This window comes from Sorghum bicolor, chromosome 5, assembly GCF_000003195.3.
Source record: "Sorghum bicolor cultivar BTx623 chromosome 5, Sorghum_bicolor_NCBIv3, whole genome shotgun sequence".
NCBI classification, from domain to species: domain Eukaryota; kingdom Viridiplantae; phylum Streptophyta; class Magnoliopsida; order Poales; family Poaceae; genus Sorghum; species Sorghum bicolor.
This window is the reverse complement of record NC_012874.2, coordinates 64,286,858-64,307,650: the sequence shown is the minus strand read 5'-3', so window position 1 is coordinate 64,307,650 and position 20,793 is coordinate 64,286,858. Positions and strand designations below refer to the sequence as shown.

The following is a 20,793-nucleotide window of genomic DNA, read 5'->3' as shown; positions in this document are numbered from 1 at the left end:
ATTTCTATTTTTGGTAAATTTTCTTTTTCACTCGTTTTTTCTCTCTACTTCTCCAACAGTCTCGCTGCTCTCCTAGATTTACGAGGCATCTTTTCAGTCAACATATCCCACATATTAAAAATGGATTCACTTAAGCAAACGAAATCAAGTACAAGTTATTCATCACATGTCATTCTGGACATCTTGAGATGTTTTGTATAGCATCTCAGGCATCTTAGAATATGTAGGCAAAAAATATAAAGCATTTTAGAACATAATGACAGGCAAAAATAACACAGAAAATCATGCATAGGCAACTTATATAACACGAATTGACAAGCAGGAAAACAAAATATCATCAGCCTTTGAGCAAAACACACAAATATAGAAGCTAATTACACAGAATTTCATGTTGCCAAAAATTACACAATGATTAGAAATAGAACCAAGCAGATTTGTTCTTAGTAGTAATATATTATTTTCTGTTACCTGATAAGCAATTCAGATTATGCTCTTACTAAAGATCTATTGTTATTACTATCATATGTTGTTCTTACTAGTTAATATGCATATGTGAGGTACTACTACTCCTGTAGATATACAACTTGCTTTAGTAAACCTCCTTGTTTTGTTAACATATCTACATCCTGTTGCACCATGCATCCCATGATGCTACACATGGTTCTCTTTGTTCATTTGATCCCATGTTGATGCTTGAGACCATCACACCTGCAATTAAAATTGTTGACAGATTTAGGGTTGCAGCAGTCAGATGTCATACAACATATATAAGCACTGAAACTTGGTGTATATAAATGCATTGAAACATGAGGCACATAATAGCATGTTACTGAACAAAAAATTGCATAACCTTGTACTTTTTTTGCCTAATTCAGTACAATATTATTGCCTAACGGGTTTAACTAAGTTGCCTACATGTCATGATATAGCAGCACACATTTGTACTTATTGTTTTGCATGCAAGGAATAATCATATAGGTGTCAAAGATAGATCTTAATGAGCTACCTCCATATTTGCAAAAAAGCTAAATTGCCTATTTAGAAGCACATTGTTGCCTAACAAGTGACACTTAAATTGCCTAACAAATGATACTTAAATTGTCTAAGAATATCATATTGTACAGCAAGCTTATAGAGACAACATTGAACCTTAGTGGTTATGATCTTCCCTTTGACAAAGAAATTACATAATTAACTACACAACTATGAGACAGACAACCAATGTACCATAGCCCATATTTTACCTTGCAAAGGCGACAAAACTTCACACCTCGAGACACAAAAATCTGTCAGCATGTGGATGCCTTGCAAATTCATTCATGCAGAGGAAGGCACCATCTCCATGCACCATAAGTAGTGGGGTGTGTTACACATAATGCCACAACAGCCAAATATAGCAAGCAGCTGCAGCCTCTGCTAAGCTATAGCAATATTGATAGAAACATTAAAAAAAACATGCTGACAGTAGTTGTAGCCTCCAAGAGCAACACATGAAAGATAAATAACTTATACTCCACATCAGACACATACACACAGCGACAAGTAATTCTTTTTTGTGTCCAATGCAAACTGAACTTTATATCTAATAAGAAAGCTTTACATGTGGAGAAACTCACCTACGATACCTTGAGTTTAAATACTGCACTAGCTACATATTCAAATCCGTCCAAGTAATAACCAAAGGAGGCTCAGAATCATCCCTTGATTTTGCAACGATTGTTCCATCATCAGCAAACAAGTGAAGCAATGATCCTAGCAGATGTATAAAGTTTGTAAGAACACTATGCATACACATAAACCAGAAACAGTAATAAAAAATACTCTAAGCATATAAATTAAAATAAACTAAAACTTGTAGGAGACAGAAATTCAACATTTTGAATTAAATAATAGCCATATAAAAATTCCTAGCAAGAAGAACATTTTGCATCACTCAACTATTGAAATGGTGAGGAAAAAAGTCCAACAACCATTTTCTTATTGCTGAATCAGTGAACATCAAATCAAAGAAACATATATAAGGTGCAATCTTTCTTACATGTAAAGCAAAGCACCAAAGTAGCCTCAACCGAGATATGCATCCAATCCAAGCATGTCTACCTATTTGACAGAACAGATAAGCATCTGAACAAAAAAGTTTAAGCAAGTCACCTAATATAAATTTGTTGTTCGATCATATATGTGATAAAGGCATCAACCTGTTATCATTTAGGATCCATATATGTACCACTGCTACCCCAAATTACACCAATAGCCCCAAAGTATGAGAGTTGCAAAAATCAAGATGAAACTTGTTGCCCAAAAAAAATACTAAGTTGCGGGGATTCAATCAAATATGAATACACACAGATAGCTAACTACGGCGTAGCTTAAATTAGGTGACTTGCTTAAACTTTCTATTAATGGAAAATTTGCCTAATGATTTGAATTATGTTGCCTTGTTCTTGCCACAATATTGCCTGGTCATAGTACATTTAGTTGCTTATTCCTAATGAAGTTTAGTAACTAATCAATACACATGTACATTTTGGTTGCTCTAAATGCTGATTATTGACACTCACACGTACTAGCTTTCGGTTCATGGAAAACAACAGTGAAATGACTTAAGGCATTCAGATAACTTTCACATGCTTAACTAAATTTACATGCACATTTTTTGGTGCTACTATCATGTCTGTCTACACTTTCATCTAGCCTGCTGGACACTCCACCTTTGCTGCAGGTCAACTTTGCTGTCTTCTCTATCTACAGTAACAGCATGGCAGCAGTATGGCAAATAAGTAGTGGCCGATTTCAGCCCGATATTACCCAGCTGTAGCTAGTAGTGGCTACAATAGTAGCAGGTTCACTAAAAAACACTTTCATCTAGCCTGGATCAGGCTGTGCATCAGCTACTCGTCCACCTCGTGAAAGTAGCGTCTGTAGGGGTAGGACAGCCAGACGTTGTTGACGAGTGTGCCCACGTCGAGGCCTCGGATGGAGTCCTTGAGCGCCTCGCTGGAAAAGGGAAGACGCAGCACGGTCCGGCAGGAGTACGGGTATGTGAAATTTCAGTACACTGCAAGGTGTGGTCCATGGGCTACCTTTTCAAGCAACTCAATCATCTATGAAAGCATTGTTTAGCACAATTTGTCCTAGAAAAGAAAGGTGACTGGATATCAGATTGTCAATTGGTTGTATATGTTCCATTCTTTTGTGGACGGAGGGGGAAAGCATAGAACACAGCTATGATTGTCAAATCACATCGATATCTTGAGCTTTCAACTGTGTACATGACTATTTTGCGCCATTGACTTACACGGTGTAAGAAGTGTGAATTTAACACAGCTTGTTCAGGCACCAAGTAAGCAACCATCATCATGTCAACTGTAACAAAAGTTCCACCATGTAGGGTGGAAGCAGAGTAGAAAGAGCTATACCTCAAAAGAAAGACAGCTGGAGCAGCTCGTTCAGAGTGTTCCCCTTGCTCTGCTTTGACTCGACCTTGTTGTCCTTCTTCGTGTGCGGGAGCAGCGACAACACGTCCTGCATCAGATGCCGATACCTGTGTCGAGCACGCACGCGTGAATGGAATCACCCACCATAGGAAACGATTCACGACACTGCAAGGGGGCAAACAGGGAACAATCACCTGTATGTGATGCGGTGGGATCCTGTTCTAGAATGGCGCCATGGCAGCATCGTCGATCACGGAGGCGTGCTCGTCCTCGAGGGCCAGGTCCTTGAAGCCGAAGAGCGTGCGCTCTGGCGCGGAGCCGTCGGGATTCTCTGCACGAGATCTGAGACGTCGGGCGTCAGTAGGTGGTAGGTCATGGGCTCGCAGGGAGACAAATCAGGGAGCGAGGTGCGGCGACGCCGATGTGAAAGCGGCGACCTCTGCCTCGGCGAGCACGATCTGCACGAGCTACACTCCCCTCTGAGTAAAAATCGCTTAGATCGATGGGCGCCTGCACGACAGGAAGTAGGCGTTGTGGCTGCCTCCATCGCACCCCGAGCGGGTCACCTGTGTGAGGACGGGTTGCGGCAGGCCGGAGCTCTTGAAGAAGGCAATGACCTCCTGGTCGCTGATCCGGTCGACGCAGTCCAGATCCGCGCTGCGGAAGTAGGTGTCGATGGCCGGCTCCATCACACCCAGAGCGAAGGCGTGGGGGCAGGCGGCTTGAGAAAGGGAGGGTCGATGAGTGTCGCCGGCGGTGAGGGCCTCCTGTCGGCGAGATCGGCGGGGCACGGGACGATTGTTGTCGGGATGGAGAGAGGGAGAGGGAAGAAATGGATGGGAACGAAAGGAAGAGGAGGGGCACGGCTGCACGGGTCAAATGAGCAGTGCGCTGCGTAGATGGACGCGTGTGCGTGCGGTTCAGTAAATGCACGGCTGGCCTGAAAGAAGTCATTACCTTATTTTTTTATCTACATTTAATGTTCCATGCATGTGTCCAAAGATTCGATGGGATGGATGAAAAAATTTTGTGTGGGAACTAAACAGGGCCTTAATACTTCATACATATGCCGCAAGATTTGACGTTAAAAAAATTGATTTTTGAGTGAACTAATAAACAATATAAAGGAAGGGGCTTTGTTTCATGTGCTTTCGTGGTGTGGTGGTACGCAATGCAATGGAAGCAGCCCGGTGGATCGGCAGCGCAACCGTCGAGTCGCAAATCGCATTGCATTCCCAAAATCCCCATCGCCCAAAGCATGTGCTGTGCGGGCCCCACAGCCCCCCAAACTTTCCCTTTCCTCCGTCACTGACACGCGGCCCCGGTTAGCACCGCTGTGGCCCACCTGCCCGCCCCTGATCGAATCAGAACAGTCCACTGCCACGTGATCACGCTGACCCGTGGGTCCCAGGTCAGCGCGTGGTCCCACCAAGTCTTCGGAGACCCGCAACGCCGGCAACGCGACGCGCTCGTGACCGGAGTCCCACCTGTAGCCCGTCGACACGCGTCGCCTCTACGCGTTCGCAACCGCAAGCGCGGGCCCCGCCCCCCTGCCCACCGCCACGGCAACTGGAAACCCCCGAGGGGAAAGAGGGAGGGGGAGAGACGCGGGTCGCTGCCACGCGGGGTCCGCTTCCCCTGGCCCACGCGTCGGTGAGACGCGCCCGGGCTTATAGCGCTGCTTCTTTTTCCCCCACTGGCTTCCTCTGCTTCGCAGTCTCGCCCACCGCCACTCCCCTGCCTCCCCCGAAAACCCCAAAGCGCACCAAACCCTAGCGAGCGAGGCGATCGGCCACCGGCGACCGAGCGCAATGGAGACTCCCTCGGCGGCCCGAGACCTGGAGGCGGCCGTGCCCGCGGCACCTGCGGCAGCGGCGGCGGCGAAGGCGGAGCCCAAGGCGGCGGCGGTGGCGGGGAAGGCGGAGCAGGAGAAGCAGGCGGCCCCCGCGGCGAAGAAGGTGGCGGAGGAGGAGGATCCGCGTCTGCGCTGGGCGTTCGTGCGCAAGGTCTACGCGATCCTGTCCCTCCAGTTCGCGCTCACCGCGGCGGTCGCGACCGTCGCCTGCCTCGTGCGCCCCATCCCGCGCTTCTTCGCCGTCGGACCTCCCGCCGCCGTCTGGCCCACGTTCATCGTCATCCTCGTCTCCCCGCTGATCGGTGCGCGCGCCCTCCGCTTTCCCTCCTAATTCCCTTCCTAGGTTTTGGATCACCGATCGCGGTTTTGTTTGCTTGGTTTGGTTTTGTTTGTGCAGTCATGTTCCCCATGCTCAAGTACAGGGAGAAGCACCCCAGGAACCTCGTCCTGCTCGCCCTGTTCACGCTCTGCTGCAGCCTCAGCATCGCCGTGTCCGCCTCCACCACCTTCGGTAAGTACAGACGGTTGCTCCCCATCTCCCTCTCCTCGTGCCGTTCGTTGCTGTTGCGTTGTGGATGGTTGAAACTGGAATGCGGCGTCTGGTGAAATTCTGATGATTTTTGGGATTTATGAGTCATCTGCTTAATTCTGATCTCATCTCTCGTGGGTGAATTGTCATGGATGTGTGATCCTCCACTGTTTAGGGAATGCATGTGTTTGTTAAATTTGTTAAAATTACTCTGTTCCCTGTGAGAATTCAGGATACGTTTTTCATGTCATGGCCTCTGGAAGCTTTGCTTACAATTTCCCCTGTTTTTAATTTGTGTTTTATGAACAGTTTCTACAACTTGCTGTTGTTTACTACCTACAGAGTAATTGTTTTTAGTGGTACATGTCCTCAGCCGATAAGCATTTCTTGTTTTTTAGTGGTACATGTCCTCTACCACTTCTTGTGGCAGCATGTGGATGAGCCAACCGCTTTCTACTGTTTAAGACCTGTCTTAATCTCCCTCTCGTGTCGTTGTATCCTGTTGTGATGTGGATGGATGAAATTGGATTGCGGCATGTGGTGATATTCTGGTGTTTTTTTTTGGGATTTATTTATGAGTCCTCTGCCTAGTTCCGATCTAGACTCTCGTGGGTGTGTCATGGATTTGTGATACTCCACAGTTCTGGGGGGTGCATTTGTTTGTTAGATTGTTACAAATATTTTGTTCCCTGTGAGAATTCAGGATACGTTTTCATGTCATGGCCTCTGGAAGTTTTGATTAGAATTTCTTCTGCCTTTAATAGCTGGCGGTGGCAGGGGTGCTTGGGGTCAATTTTTTATAATGAATCCTGTGAGGCCACTCCATATGAATGCACAATCCCTGCATAAGGGGGGCAGGACTCTTTTTTGTCAGTGCAAATGGTATTCTGTTTTATGAACAGTTTCTACAAAATGTTTGCAACTGCCACTCACCGTTGTTTACAGAATCTTGCGTTTCTCAATTCTGGTATCAAATGAAGTACTTCAACCGCTGGTGTTATGTGAACAGGCACAGTGGTTCTGCAAGCCACCATCCTCACAGCTTCTTCAGTTGTGGGGCTGACTCTCTTCACTTTCTTGGCTGTCAAGAGGGGCTACGACTTCAGCTTCACCTTCCCGTTCCTCTTCACCTCCCTCCTCGTGCTCCTGGTGTACATCACCATCCAGGTCCGCTGCATGTCTTCCTTCCTCTTTTTCTCTCAATAGATCCGTGCTAGCTATCCCGTGTCACACATGTTTGGCTCATCCACTGCAGATCTGCTTCCCGCTGGGAAGGGTGGCCATGACCATCTACGGGTTCCTGGCCACCGTCGTGTTCTCGGGCTTCATCGTCTACGACACCAACATGCTGCTCAAGCGCCACACCTACAACGAGTACGTCGTCGCCGCCATCTCCCTCTACCTGGACGTGATCAACCTCTTCATGGCCCAGATGTCGCTCTCCTGCCATTGATCGACTGCCAGCCAGCCAGCCTCACCTGACCCCCTCTCCCCTTGACGCCTCGCCCGTCTGGTACAACATGGTACGTGGATCACATCACATAGCTGCACAAGTCTAGCTGCCTCACATTATCCTAATATATACTAGTAGTAAGTGCCAAATAGCATTACAGTCCTACAGAGCTGGAGAACTGATCTGTAATTTGGCTGGCCACCCTCTAGCTTGAGACATAGTACATATATCTCGTTCGTATATGGCATTGCCGTATAATAGCGATAGATAATCGTAGACCCTGAGATTGATCGTGCTTCGGCACCGGATGGCTGTGAGTGTTATTTTATGATGCTGGTGGGTCTGAAACTTTAATGGGGGATCCGAGATTATTCACTATGCTCCTGCATCTTGTTCCTGTGTCGAATTGCTACTTTCATCTAATACTTCAACGCATTGCAGAGCAGCATAAGCTAACACTAGTGTAGCTGCTTTGATTTATTCCTCTGCTAGAACGTTTAACTTTATACATGCTCTGATGCTCTAGTAACACGATGATACTCTACAGCTCCTAATGGTAGGTAAGGGACATGTAGGAAATATCCTGAACAATGGAGTATAAATACAAATCAATTTTGCAAGAAATCCGTGTCTGGGGTCTCGGAGGAGTGTGCTTTAGTTTGTCCCGTCCTGACAGCTCGTTCACCATATCGCCGCCTGGAGCCCGTAGAAGGTGATGATGAAGAAGAAAAGCCCAAGGAGCGTGTCATCAGCCGGCGTGACGGCGGCAGTTCGTCCGGCGCCGGACTTCTTGACGGTGATGGAGAAGGGCGCGGGCGGCGACGAGCTCGGCGTGGAGCCGTTGATGACGTCGATCCCCAGACCCTTGCAGTCGGAGCCCAGCGAGCCTGCAGCAGCACCGATCGAAACACCGGTAGGCGTCGTGCGCGTGTCAGTCGTCGACTTGTTTGGTTCGCTGTGAAGAAGCTGCAATATATATATCAGAGGGATGCATGATATATAGGCGTTGCGTGTGCGTACACTGTTGGTAGCACGGGTAGGAGGTGTCGTTGAGGAGGTTGGCGTAGCCGTCGCGGCAGCTGCAGCGGTGGGTGAAGTCCGACGCCTTCTCGCAGGTGCCGCCGCCGTCGTCGCCGCAGTACTGCATCAGGCACGCTGGCATGGCAACAGGAAGTGGGGCCGGTTCAGAGGAGGACGCATACGCGTGCCATAAACACTGGCGATTGGAATCATCATGTGTAGTGTATAGTATGCGTGATGATGGTTTCCGGAGTGGAGTGGAGGGAGCTACTGTATCACGTACGGTCGAAGATGGTTAGCGGCGGCAGGCCCGCTGGCGGTGCCGGCGGCGGTGGAGCCGGCGCCGGGGACGACGACGACGACGACCCGTCCTCGCACGAGGTGTGGATGGTGCCTGCAAGCAAAGAACAAGGGGCAGTCAGGCTGCTGGTCGTTACTGACCAGGATCAGCTAGGTCGTCGTTCTTGGTTAGCTCGTGTGACACGTGCCAAAGTCTGCGTTTGACAGAGCTGATCGATCGAACGCCGCCAGAGCTGAGCTCGGTGGCAACTCATCATCCTCGCACCGTGCCGCCGGCTGGCATGGAGCCGGACTGCCGGAGGCAGCGCCAGACAGATGGATGACGATCGATGCGCAGAATCAGATTCATTGTAGAGGAGAGTGGAGAGCTAGCTAGCATGCATGGAGCTAGCTAGGTTCTTACAGTTTGGGATGACGCAGGGGAGGAAGGGGAACTGAACGGTGGCGAGGTGGTAGCGGCTCCAGCCGGGGTTGCAGTGGCACGCGAACCCGAAGGCGTAGTCGCTGGACTCGCTGCACGTCCCCATGCCGCAGCTCACGTTGCCGCACACGCCGCCGCCTGTGTCTGTCACACGAACACAAGTTACACAAGATGATCCCATTCGAAGGACGTACGTACGCGCGGCCGGGCGATCTTCGAGGCTAATAACTGTCAGCTTCGCGCCCTCACCTGCGCCGGCGGCTCCATGGGGCAGCAAGGCGGCGGCGGCGGCGGCGGCGCAGAGAGACGCCAGCGCGAGGAGCGGCCTGCCACACTCCATTGCAGCAGGCCAGCTGCAAGGTAGCTCCTCGATCGAGCTGTGTTGCCAGCCTCCAGCTGAGAGGAACCGAGCTCGAGCTAGGAGGAAGCAATGCAAGTAGCTGGGCTAAAGTTTTTGGGGGGGATTATTTCTAGTAGCTGTGATTGGTCGGCCCGGACCCATTAATTCCACATGCTGTCATGGTAATGAGCCTGATGAAAAAAATTAACGCAGACAGAAACGAAACTGGAAAGCACACGTACTGTATGTATGTCGTGCGGAATTAACCACGATCGTCAGGTTTGACCTGCCGGCAGGGCGCGGCTTCTCCAGATTTCTCTCTAATAATATGTAAATATACATATATAATCTGATTGTTCGTACCGAGTCATTTCGTGTTAATTAGTATTTTCTAACCGTCGAACAGCTGCTTATCGGTGATACGATGCAATAAAAAAAAAATAGCCTCTGCTAGCCTGCTAGGTAGTAGTAGACTAAGACGACGAAGATTTGGCATCAGGTCGTCCCAACATGTTCGTTATTAATTATTACATTCCATCTAGATACATGGAGAGACTTGACTGATTATCAGTGATATGATGTAATAAAAAAAATTATTCGGATTCAGATCTGATTATCGGTGATTTGTTATGATGTATATGCAGTCGGGTCAATTTTGCCTGATTATATATAGGGCCTGTGTTGTGTGCAGTGCATCGGTAAAGTCCTCACTATTATTTCTCTCCTTGCTGTTTCGTTATCTAAAAATCTTTTTTTTTTCTTCTAGTCCTGAAATGAATGCATGAATGGGCGGCGCCTGATCATTGCGTTGCTCTCCGTGGTTGGTGTGGTGCTACTAGAAGGGCTTGCCTCTTCATAAGCTTTTGGGATGCGATGGTCTCTGAGACTCTGACCAATGGAGGCAGCGGCCATGGAAAATATCACGCTCCCATCAAGGTTAAATTCTTGTAAAAAAAAGGTTAAATAGTGCGTTCGTTACAGGTAAATCATATATGTGTAGTACTAAACTTGCAAAGGACTATACCTACACGAGGCACCTGCGACATGTGGCTTATTATCCAATTTCAGATTGAGTGAACGTTTTTTTGTTGTTGCAACATATACGGACATGCCTCTTTCACTTTTTTTTTTTGACAAAATGCCTCTTTCACTTGTTTTTCACTTTTTTATGTGTGCCGGACCCATGGTAGATTAGTAAGGGCTGCTGTTTAGTTTTCTATGGAATGTAAAATGTAAAATACCAACTACTTTGGAATGATAAAATCTAAAATATCAAAATTTTTAGGGTTATATTTAGTTTCATCCAAAATACAGAATTTATTGCCCTCATTCTGCCTTCTTAAGGCTCTTTTGGGGTTTTTTTTTGTCTCTTAAGGCCAAAATCCAAAATAGAAAATGACAACCATTTCGTCAAAAATTTTGCATGGCGTTTAGTTCTATTATGCAAAAATGATAAATCACAACCCAAAATTTTTTTGAGATGAAAGGGGAACTAAAGACCCCTTAAGTGTCTTGTGTTTCAATCCAACCTTTCCTCCTGTATTTGCTTACTTTTATTTTTTTCCATTTCTCTCATTGTGTGCTCGGAACGATCCATCCATGCACACGCACTTTCTAACTTCTTTTTTTCTTTATTTTTTCGTTTATCTGTATCCTTAATTTGCATTTTATTTTATCACTTCCTTTTTCATTCCTACCTTTTTTCATTTTTTTAGTTTGACAAATTTATCTAGAACAGATGACATAAAAGTTACTTTTAGAAATTGGTATCGATAAATTTGCTCGCTGATGGTTATGAATAAAAATTAAGTTTCAACAGCTATTTAGAAAAATTGTCTATAAGCTAATATAAAATATATATTGAAAAAAGTATAATTAGAACTTCTAGTAATAAATTATGTCTCTAAAATATTATACACAAAAAAATATGTGTATGATTTTGTAACATTTCAGAAGGAGTCGTGCTTATTAGGATGACCATTGACCAAGACGGTTTGGGACGAATTTCTATATATATAGACTAAAAAAAACTTTACTCATTTCTGGGCGAAGCACTTTTCTGTTCTCAAGAGATGCAACACGATAGGCACCAAGGCATGGTGTTCCCAACTTAATAGTAATCTGAAGCTCTTACACTTGGGCAGCTTATTTGTTTGAATCAAGAAGCTTTCATACGTTGCAACATCTATCATGAGTAGACAAAAACTAATCACTTCTGTATGAAAAACAACTTCAGATAAAAATTCACTAACCGCAACACGCCAACACACCTGGGAAATACATGGAGATGTTCAGATCCAACTCATCAACCTCATTGAAACGCTTAGTCAGGGACGACGCCTGTTTAGAAGTTCTCAGTAGCTGGAGCGTGCGGCCAACATCAACAAACCGATTGATATGAGGGTCATAGGCAGCATGCCAAGCTACCTTGGCAAGCTTCGGAGCAGAGATATGAGCCTCCTTGGGTTGATCATATAGGGCTACTTTGGCAACCTTCGGGTAATTAACCCAGGGAGCAAAACCTTCCACGGGAAATTTTTTGGACATTCCATTCCCCCTCCCACCAAAGTGAAGTTGCCCCCGCATGAGAAATTTCCCTTCCGCTGTTTGGAAGTGCCGGCGGTGAGAATTTTCTGCTGCTTGTCCATTAGACATGAGATGGCCTGCATTCTGCAATAGTCATGCACTAACCAGTGACGTTATCTAACTAGTACATCCAAATTAGCAAAAAACCATATATCACTGATCAATATACTTCCTATGCATATGCATATAAGAAACATACTTGGAGAACCAGAACATGAATGACAAAACCTAAATGCCAACCTACTAGTTCATTTATGGCCTTGTTTAGTTCCTGACAAATTTTGCTAAATTTTTCAGATTTTCCATCACATTGAATCTTGCGGCATATGCATAAAGCATTAAATATAGATTAAAAAATAACTAAATGCACATTTTGCCTGTAATTTACGAGACAAATCTTTTGAGCCTAATTAGTCCATGATTGGACAATATTTGTCAAATACAAACGAAAATGCTACAGTATCCATTTTGCAAAAAAAAAAATACAACTAAACAAACACATGCCCAATTTATATTACATCATACATACAAGCACCATATTATAACATCATAAATTACAAATTAAGGCACCAGGAGTCCAATATAATTCATACAAAAGCGCTCCATACAGATGAAGTAAATATGATAGATAATAGAACCCAAGATACCAGCACCAACATAAATGCTCCATACAGATGTGCTCCATACAGATGAAATCGATATAATAGATAATAGAACCCAAGATATGAATGAATAAGGTTACATCTACAATGGTTCAAACAATTCAACCAGCAACCAGAAGATTGAATCAACCTAGATGTTATCGCCCAATGGAATTGAATGTATGTGCTTCATGCCTTCATGTGGTCATGCCCACACAATACTAGGCACTCAAGTATCACCAGACTCATCTCAAATCATGCACTATTTCCACAAAGGACTCTGCATTTGTTCAATGAGAAAAAATATCTTACAATAGGTTAAGAGCACAAGAGCACAAGCTATTAAAAAAATGCTACCTCTACAACTCTATCCAGAAGGAATATATTTATATAATGTTATAAAACAGGGCAACAAAGGTAGCAAATTACCAGTAGCTTGTTGCCACTGCAACTCTGATGAGCTACCAGATTCAGAAAAGTAAATTTTCAGATGATAATGGTATAATCTTGTATACTAATGTAGTAATGTAAGCTACTAATGAAAGCTTATACTTGCAATTCAATTATTTATGCACCAAACTACTAATGAAAGCTGCTACCAGAAAACTATATAACTATCTTAGTCCACTGCAACTCTACTAAAAAGCAGTTTATAAATATTCAAAAAATTTAGAAAACTATATAACTATCTTAGTCCACTAACCTGGAATGTCTTCAGCTAGCCGAGATGCCAACTGTCAGCGGCAACGCCTGATATGTCAACTGTCAGTGTTGCTCTTGCTCATTGCAGGTGGTTTGGCTGTTGGCAAATGGAAATTCCAACTGAAACAATACATTTCTTGTGTGTGCGTGGGTTGATGCGCTTAGACCTCTATAAAACACCTCTCTGTGCCTTCTACTTGCCATGATCACAAACACAAACTAGGGATATGTCAGCCTAGGAACAATTAGGAATTTTTTTTAAGACAATGCGAAAGCAAAGCGACAAGGCACGGATAAATCACATGCTAATTATCCAGCTAACAAGAGCTCCAAACAGCATGTGAAATATCAAACCAAGAGCTACAGTTAAGGCATGCCATATAAAGCAATTAAATCAATCTTCAACATTGAAACACACTATCAGCTAGCAACATTGAAACGCACTATCAGCTAGCAGGAGGCTTAAAACTAAAATACATGATGGCCTTACTTCTGGAAAGATGAAAAGACCAAGCTGCCACTCCTGTACTACTAGGAGGCAAAAGAACAGAACACAAGATGCACTCACAGTCACACGTAAAAGAACAAAACCGTATCCAGTCTTGAGATCTGAAAGTTCAGCAAGTAGCCGATACTTAGTCCAGTGCAATCCAGATTCACGCAGGGCTAAATACGAACTAGTAAATGGCAGAATACAGCAATTTGGATAAACCGCTCTTCTTGCTATATTTTAGGTAAATATAATACACTATTGCTTTCAGTAAGATGGAACAACAATCACCATTGCTATCCTTTCCCTAATCAGTGCCTAGCTACTTTGGGAAAACTAAGCACAGATTACGCCAAGCGCCGACGTTTCCAATTTTCAACTGCTAGTGCAGCATATGCAATTATTGACGCATTCAACACCATAAGTGCCTGTAATATTTAGATAAGAGTCTACTACTAAAGAAATAAGCTGAATGCATTGCAACAAATAGAAAACACCAAACATTGAAGAAAGATTGAACCTTAAGTAGCTAAATCTTCAGTATGTGATGCACGCAAGCAGACACATCAGACCATTGACCTGAATTTTCAGGCACCGCAGGCATTTTCTAGCTACGTGCCTACCCCTGCACCTGCACTCGATCTCTACTTTCCCCTATAAGTCCTGAACAACTAGCTAGTATGTGCTTTCCAATCTCTGCTTCCATCATTTACAATAGAAGCAATACCGTTGCTTTGTCAAAAAGGAGCACAGATCTACAAAGTTGCGGATGAAACCCTAGCGGATCAAGAAACGAGGAAGGAGATGTGTTTGGAGGATAACTCACCTGCATAGGCGGAAGCAAAGCTGCTGGTGTTGCTATCCGAGGTGACGACGACCGCAACGCAGAGAATCAGCAGGGAAGCGTGGTGGAGGTGAAGCGAGGCGGTGGTGGCCTGTGGAATCCCTGCCACGAGGAGTCACCGGACGCGAGAGGTTGTCGAATGGATGGCGCGGCGGAGACCTAGGGCCAGCAGCGGCGGCGCAGTGCCTCCTCGTGTCGAAGGGATGACGGGCGGCGACGGCGCAGCGCCTCCTCGGTCCTCGCCTCCTCGCGTCGGAAGATAGAGCGACCCACGAGCGGAACCGTGCCCGGTGTCTCGAGACGTGGGGCAGCACCCCGGGGAAAACTCGTGGATCGGGCCGTCCTCCCCTCCGAGCGTAGGCTTCCAAACGCCACCGTAATCTGGCCCATGGCCAGTTTCCGCGCGGGCTTCTCGCCCCGGGAAAAGGCGAGGATCCCAGAGGGATCCCCTGCTGCCAAAGGAGACCATATAGTGAACTCTTCAAGTCTTGGGGCCACAACCTCTAGACGCCTTGTCTCCAAGACGCGGAGCACCAGTGTGTGCAACGAGTTGGAGTGAATCAAGACATCAAAGTTGTCAATTAGCTTAATGAAAAGATCGAGGTCCCTCAAACACGGGCACTGCGTGCTCACAAGGGCTGTGAGATCGCGGCCTTCCATGCGGACATAGCCATTTATCTTCAGGAACGTCAGCACCGCGAACAGGCCGGATGCCTGGGGCCGGAGCCAGTGTGTATATGCATATTGTAGGAAGAGCTCGATTCGTTTCGTTCGTTCACATACCGGAAGCTCGAGCACCGCCGCCTCCTCATCCCAGACGATTTCCGGTGTCGAAGCTCCGAAGGTCTGAGGCACACGGAGATAGAGATTGAGCTCGCCCACCACGTGCGCCGCTGCGAAGTGCAGCCACGGCGCAATGCGTGCAGGCGAGATGCGGAGGTCGCGGCCTTGTATGTCGGTGACGTGGTGGGAGACGCCGAGGTGCTCGAGGGTAGGGGCTAAGTAGCCACCGAGAGCAGCGTCGACGGTGTCGATGAACGAGGCTGGCGCTGCCTCTCGTGACGGGAGCGCGACGAGGCGAAGCTCGGGGAGGTGCGCCCAGAGGTGGCGCCAGCGGCGGGAGAGCACGCTGGTGCGCGCGGCGGCGGAGGCGGAGCGGAGGCGGACCAGGATCTCGTGCAGCAGCGCGTCGGGGAGGCCGCTGATGCGGTCCTCACCGAAGCCGCCACCGCCGCCGCGGTGGCGGCGTTGATGGTCACCCATTGGAGTCGAATCGATTGGAAATCTGGAATGCGTTTGCCCTGGATTTGGGGGGTTAGGGTTAGGGTTTGCGAGGGCTTCCAGTGTCTCCGTTGTCTCACGCCGTGGACGACACAAAGATAGGAGCCGCTTTGGCGGATGGGCTTCCAGTGCTCTTGGGCTAGGCCTTGTTCAGTTCCCACAAAAAAAATTTAGTTTTGGGTACTATAGTATTTTTGTACTAAGCTCAAAAATTCATCTCATAATTTATAAGTAAATTGTGTAAATAATTTATATATATATATATAATGCTTTTATTTATAGGTGATTTCTATTTTATTAGTCGTACCGTGAGATTTACATATCTTAGCTTTTATAACACCCCGAAATTTCTATTTCGGGTTGTTATTAGAAAATACTAAATAAAATGAATGGTTTTAACATTTGGATAAAATTTGCCAACAATAGTTTAGATTTCCATATATTTTGATCGAAGAAAAATGGTGCTTTTCAAATATTTTGGAATTTATTAGATGGGCTTTTGTTGATGTGATGCTTGTCTATTACTTGAGTTGGTTGTTTTTGTGTGTGCTAAGATTTAAAAAAAACACGTTTAGACGCTGTCCGAACCTTTCCGAGAATTTTTCAAACTTTTCCGGGACTTTTTCCCATTTTTCTAGAGCAAAAATATAATTGTTGGACACTCTAAAATACTTTTTCATGGACACCAAAAACTTTATCTAGATTGATCAACTCTCAAAATATCTCTAAAAGTTTTATTTTCATTTTTAGAATTTTGGAAATATTTTTCAGGGATTTAAAATGATTTCAGCTTTTTCTGGAATTATTTTTAAACTGAAAATGAATTTTATAAAATCCCGAAATTAAGAAATTTCGAAAAGTCTCCAAACCCTAGACCTATATATATGTCGGTGTTCCTCTCGTCACGCTGATCTCAGATCTAAAAACGCCATCCCGAGCCGCCACCTGTAGCTCCCTCCATCTCTCGCCGAAGATCAAAAAACTAGGTTTCCGGCGAACTCTCCGGCAAGCTTTTCCGGCAAAACCATGGCGTCCCGGCGTCAGCCATCACCATCAAGAGATAGCCCTCGTCGTTCTTTTCTCCGTGGTATACTTGTTTGCACAAATCCCTTACTGTTTGATCGTTCCCCATGTTTCCTTTTCTTCTCCGGCGATGAATCACCATGGCTGACCGGAGCTTTTTATTTCTCGTCGTTCGGCGCAGCAATACCGTCTCCACCCCTTGGCTGCGCACCTGCGCCCCCACGGCAGACCCTACGCCTCGGCGCCCAGCCCTGCGGCCTCTCGCGCCCTGCACAGCAAGCACCGCCGCCGATCTTTCCAGGCTCGGCCGTGGAGGCCTTGCGCCGGCCGCCGTGGCCCCGTAGGAGGGCTCAGTGCGCTGCTGCGTGGCCGTTCCCCGCCGCTGGCCGGCCAGGCGGTCGTCCCTGGCCCCGTCCGTGTGAGCAGCGGCAGCCCCAAGCCCTCAAGTATGGCCACGTACGGATGGAGAAAAAGACCAAGGTAGAAGATGACGATAATTACGGTTTTGCCATCAAACTTTAAATCCTTGTTGTTTATTTATTTTAATTCCAATTCGAGTCGTTCCAGTTGCGTTAGATTTATGTCGTCGTGTTCTACGCAGCAGTGTAAATATTTGTTATGTGACACGTTTATATATTTATTGATTTAAATATAATTTGTTTAATATTTATTTATTAACTTTCTAATTAAAAGCCACTAGGGTTGTAATTTGGTTCTTGTTGCTTTGCGATCGTGCCGACGTAAACTACGCGCTAGCCACACTCTTTACCATGTTATGTGTTTATAAATTTAATCATATGAATATGATTAATGAATAATCAATTCTCTTCTAAAATAAAAGCAACTTAGATTTATAATTTTAACTTTTATAAATAAATAAATACTAGCACGACTCATAGTAGTTTAAATGTTTCTTAATTAAAATTTATTTAATTAAATCATGTAATTAATTTGGTTAATATTTATTTAATGTCTTTTTGATTAAAAGTAACTTATGTTTATAATTTAGAAATAAATAAATGCTAACATTATTAATATTAATTTAAAGGATTCTTTATTAATTATAACTTGTTTAGTATAAATGGAAGCATGTCATGATTCGATTAGCTGCTCTCACTTGCTTTATGTTTCCTAAATCATAAATGTTTAAATGACTTAAATGATATATATACCTTTTTATTTATAAATAGAATATGACTAGAACTATACTTCGTCTTTGATAATTACGATTTGTTTAACTCTATTTTATGACATTTCTCTTAAATGTCTATCATTTTATTTCATCAAATAAAATACAATAAACGTATAGTATATGTTCTCTGTTATTTTGTAAGCCTCGAAAGTCGTGTCCATTTAACTATAGCTCCGTTCTCAATCGTTCTTGCGTTGTCTCGATCGTAGCATCAAGCCGTGTCGTTTAGTGCGCTCTTTCTAAGCTTTTCTTTTGATGGTTGTTAGTTCTTAGTTGTGATTGTTTGTTTTTCTGTTTGTGTTGCTTGGTTGCTACGAGTAGAAGCGTGGTTCGTCAACAGTGAAGATTAGGAGCTGAGGACCGACGGTCGAAGCAGAAGTTGGAGATCAGAAGAAAGAAGCCAAAGAATTCTGAGCAGATATACACTGGGAATAAAGGCAAGTGCAGACACCATTTGATCATTTTGAACCTACTCATTAATGTCATTTACTTTATATGCATGTGTCCAATGAATGCAAACTCTAAGGACATGACTAGCATTACTTACCATTCCTTGTTCACCTGGGGTTATGTTTATGGGTAGTCTAGGCTATACTAGGTTTGCTTAGCTGCTCTACTCATCTTATACACATGCCTAAACAAGTAATAATCTCAACTCAACTTGATGCTTAAACTGTGATGAACCTTTGGTCACTGCGGTGATGGCGATGTTGGATGCTTACGAGCATCGTGATGATGGTGGTGACAGGGGGAGCGGGTACTGTTGGTGGTCCGGTTTGCCGGGCGTACCCGTCTCTGCTCTCCGTAAGGACTTAGTCAGGGAGCGGCCCCCTGGGACATACAGTGCAGCTCCAAGCTATATGGCTCTAGCTTAACTAATTAGCAGGACCTCCACTAGTAGGGTGTTACTTTCCGGGTAGGCGTGAGGAAGTAACTTGGGTAATGAATATTAAGTTGTCGGTTGATCGGTACGCCATGGCTATGGGTATCGACTGTCGAGCGCCCCGGCGAAAACTTGCGAGTGGCATCCTATTAGTTGGACCCTGTGAAAGGTCTCGTAGTGAGACCCTCCCTGCTCACCTTGGCAGTGTTTTGGGGAGTTATGACCCCGGGCAAATGGGAATCACGACTTGGAGTGAACGTGCACACCTCTGCAGAGTGTAAAACTGATATATCAGCCGTGCTCACGGTCACGAGCGGTCCAGACCCTCACTTGATGAGCAAATTGGATTCACTGGATACTTGGAGATGGAACTTGGCGAGGTTGTTACCTCGTGTTTTGGCGGAATGGCTATTCCGTGTTGGCAGGATTGCTATCCTGTGTTAATAATTGGGGTTAATCCCTGGACTACTATAATTATTAGGATAGTCATTTAAAAAGATGCTAATTACTACTTACACTAATTAAGGGTTGGGTTTATGCTACTCATAATTAGTAATAGGTTGTTCTAATAATAGTCATAATTAAAAGTGATCAACTAAAATGCTACCGCAGTCAAACCAAGTCAGCTTTACCTTGTTTTAAGCTTTGCATGTCATTACTTTCCGTCTGTGCTTGCTGAGTTCGACATGAACTCACCCTTGCTATTTCCCCCACACCCCCAGTGTGTAGTAAAGTGCTGCTCAGAAGAAGGATAGAGATGCTATGGAGTTTTTTTCTAGAAGCTTATCAGAAGTGCTTGGCGTACGAAGCCCCCAGTCAACCGTCCCTGAGAAGAATGGAGCCTAAGAAGTTTTAGCTATTGTTTCCGCGTACTCTGATGTTTGTAAGTGTTAATATAAATATGTTTTCCGCTATATATAACATTGTTTATGATATTTCTATTCTTTGTTGTATGTGTGGACTTCCTGGACACACATATGACGACTCTGGTCTTATTTTAAAAGTCAGGGTGTGACAGCTTTGAACTATTAAAATATTATGGTGAAATGTTGCAGGCCCAGGTCCAGGCTTTAGAGGCCTAGCGGGAGGCTGATCGACAGAGGATAGAGGCTATGGAGGCTGCATCGGCAGCAACAGTAGATGGCAGAGATTCTCCAGTACATGCAATCTCTTGGGCAACATACGGATCAAGCTGCGCCACCTTCGCTATTCGCTATACCTCCACCTCCACCTCCCGCGCACAGTATTCCTGTAAGTATGAGTATGAGTGTTTAAGTTTGTTGCTAATTGCTTAGGATCAAACCACAATACTACATGGAGCCTAATGGATTTTTTGTTTGACACATGCAATGTCTTCTCTTTTGTACAGCCTCCATCTGTCGGTTCGAATAATCCACCTATCAGACCCTCTAATGATCCAGGTCATGGTACACCACAGTCATAGTGGGGACCTTGTGGAGCCGGGTAGTTCTCTTTGCATTTGTTTGTTCGGTTGGTGATGAACGTATGATGCACTTGTGTTAGTTATTTGGACTTGTGATGGACTTGTGGATTTGTTTAGATGGACTTGTGATGAACTTGTGGATTTGTACTTGTGGATTTGTTTAGATGTGAGATTTATGTGATGTGCATGATATTTATGTGATGGATGTGAGATTTATGTGATGCGAATGAAATTTATGTGATGGATGTGAGATTTATGTAATGAATATGAGATATCTTTGAAGGATGTGAAATATATGTGATGTATTGTGTTTGTCGTGGGAAAATGTAAAAAAAATTGGTCGGTTCTGGTC

The 20,793-nt window shown here is 45.0% G+C and overlaps 3 protein-coding genes and 1 long non-coding RNA gene across 13 annotated transcripts; 1 reads left to right on the top strand and 3 right to left on the bottom strand.

Moving 5' to 3' along the window:
• LOC110435450 lies at positions 325-3,455 on the bottom strand. Of its 4 annotated transcripts, none has more exons than XR_002453144.1 (4): positions 3,420-3,455; positions 2,039-2,100; positions 1,245-1,752; positions 325-708 (listed from the first exon to the last, which is right to left on the bottom strand). It is a non-coding gene; the product is annotated as an uncharacterized LOC110435450 (long non-coding RNA). The 4 variants fall into 4 exon arrangements; XR_002453146.1 differs by lacking the exon at positions 3,420-3,455 and having other exon boundaries at positions 1,245-1,421; positions 1,617-1,752; positions 2,039-2,251; XR_002453145.1 differs by lacking the exon at positions 3,420-3,455 and having other exon boundaries at positions 1,245-1,338; positions 1,617-1,752; positions 2,039-2,251.
• LOC8062666 (BI1-like protein) lies at positions 5,138-7,652 on the top strand. The gene is made up of 4 exons (XM_002450971.2): positions 5,138-5,594; positions 5,690-5,803; positions 6,831-6,988; positions 7,077-7,652. The coding sequence occupies exons 1-4, from the start codon at positions 5,249-5,251 to the stop codon at positions 7,272-7,274; spliced, it is 816 nt and encodes a 271-aa protein (XP_002451016.1). The 5' UTR covers positions 5,138-5,248; the 3' UTR covers positions 7,275-7,652.
• LOC8062665 lies at positions 7,715-10,092 on the bottom strand. Its single transcript, XM_021461421.1, has 5 exons — positions 9,265-10,092; positions 8,998-9,159; positions 8,578-8,688; positions 8,295-8,429; positions 7,715-8,161 (listed from the first exon to the last, which is right to left on the bottom strand). The coding sequence occupies exons 1-5, from the start codon at positions 9,353-9,355 to the stop codon at positions 7,956-7,958; spliced, it is 705 nt and encodes a 234-aa protein (XP_021317096.1). The 5' UTR covers positions 9,356-10,092; the 3' UTR covers positions 7,715-7,955.
• LOC8062664 (F-box/FBD/LRR-repeat protein At1g16930) lies at positions 10,477-16,090 on the bottom strand. 7 transcript variants are annotated; one of them, XR_002453439.1, is made up of 5 exons: positions 15,402-16,077; positions 14,601-15,070; positions 13,775-13,893; positions 13,286-13,503; positions 12,425-12,862 (listed from the first exon to the last, which is right to left on the bottom strand). XR_002453439.1 is itself a non-coding variant. In XM_021461420.1 (3 exons), the coding sequence occupies exons 1-3, from the start codon at positions 15,879-15,881 to the stop codon at positions 11,392-11,394; spliced, it is 1,149 nt and encodes a 382-aa protein (XP_021317095.1). In that variant the 5' UTR covers positions 15,882-16,090; the 3' UTR covers positions 10,477-11,391. The 7 variants fall into 7 exon arrangements, 2 of the variants coding, with proteins under 2 accessions (XP_021317095.1, XP_021317094.1); XR_002453437.1 differs by having other exon boundaries at positions 13,286-13,893; XR_002453438.1 differs by lacking the exon at positions 13,775-13,893 and having other exon boundaries at positions 15,402-16,076.

Coding starts and splice junctions, on each gene's coding strand:
- LOC8062664 (XM_021461420.1), bottom strand. CDS start 15,881: ATGGGTGACCATCAACGCCGCCACCGCGGCGGCGGTGGCGGCTTCGGT. Junction 11,830..15,085: donor ACTTGAAGAGTTCACTATAT/GGTCTCCTTTGG, acceptor AAGTAGCCCTAT/ATGATCAACCCAAGGAGGCT. Junction 11,541..11,625: donor CATCTCCATGTATTTCCCAG/GTGTGTTGGCGT, acceptor TACTCATGATAG/ATGTTGCAACGTATGAAAGC.
- LOC8062665 (XM_021461421.1), bottom strand. CDS start 9,355: ATGGAGTGTGGCAGGCCGCTCCTCGCGCTGGCGTCTCTCTGCGCCGCC. Junction 9,160..9,264: donor CCATGGAGCCGCCGGCGCAG/GTGAGGGCGCGA, acceptor TTCGTGTGACAG/ACACAGGCGGCGGCGTGTGC. Junction 8,689..8,997: donor CCCCTGCGTCATCCCAAACT/GTAAGAACCTAG, acceptor CTTTGCTTGCAG/GCACCATCCACACCTCGTGC.
- LOC8062666 (XM_002450971.2), top strand. CDS start 5,249: ATGGAGACTCCCTCGGCGGCCCGAGACCTGGAGGCGGCCGTGCCCGCG. Junction 5,595..5,689: donor CCTCGTCTCCCCGCTGATCG/GTGCGCGCGCCC, acceptor TTGTTTGTGCAG/TCATGTTCCCCATGCTCAAG. Junction 5,804..6,830: donor GTCCGCCTCCACCACCTTCG/GTAAGTACAGAC, acceptor TTATGTGAACAG/GCACAGTGGTTCTGCAAGCC.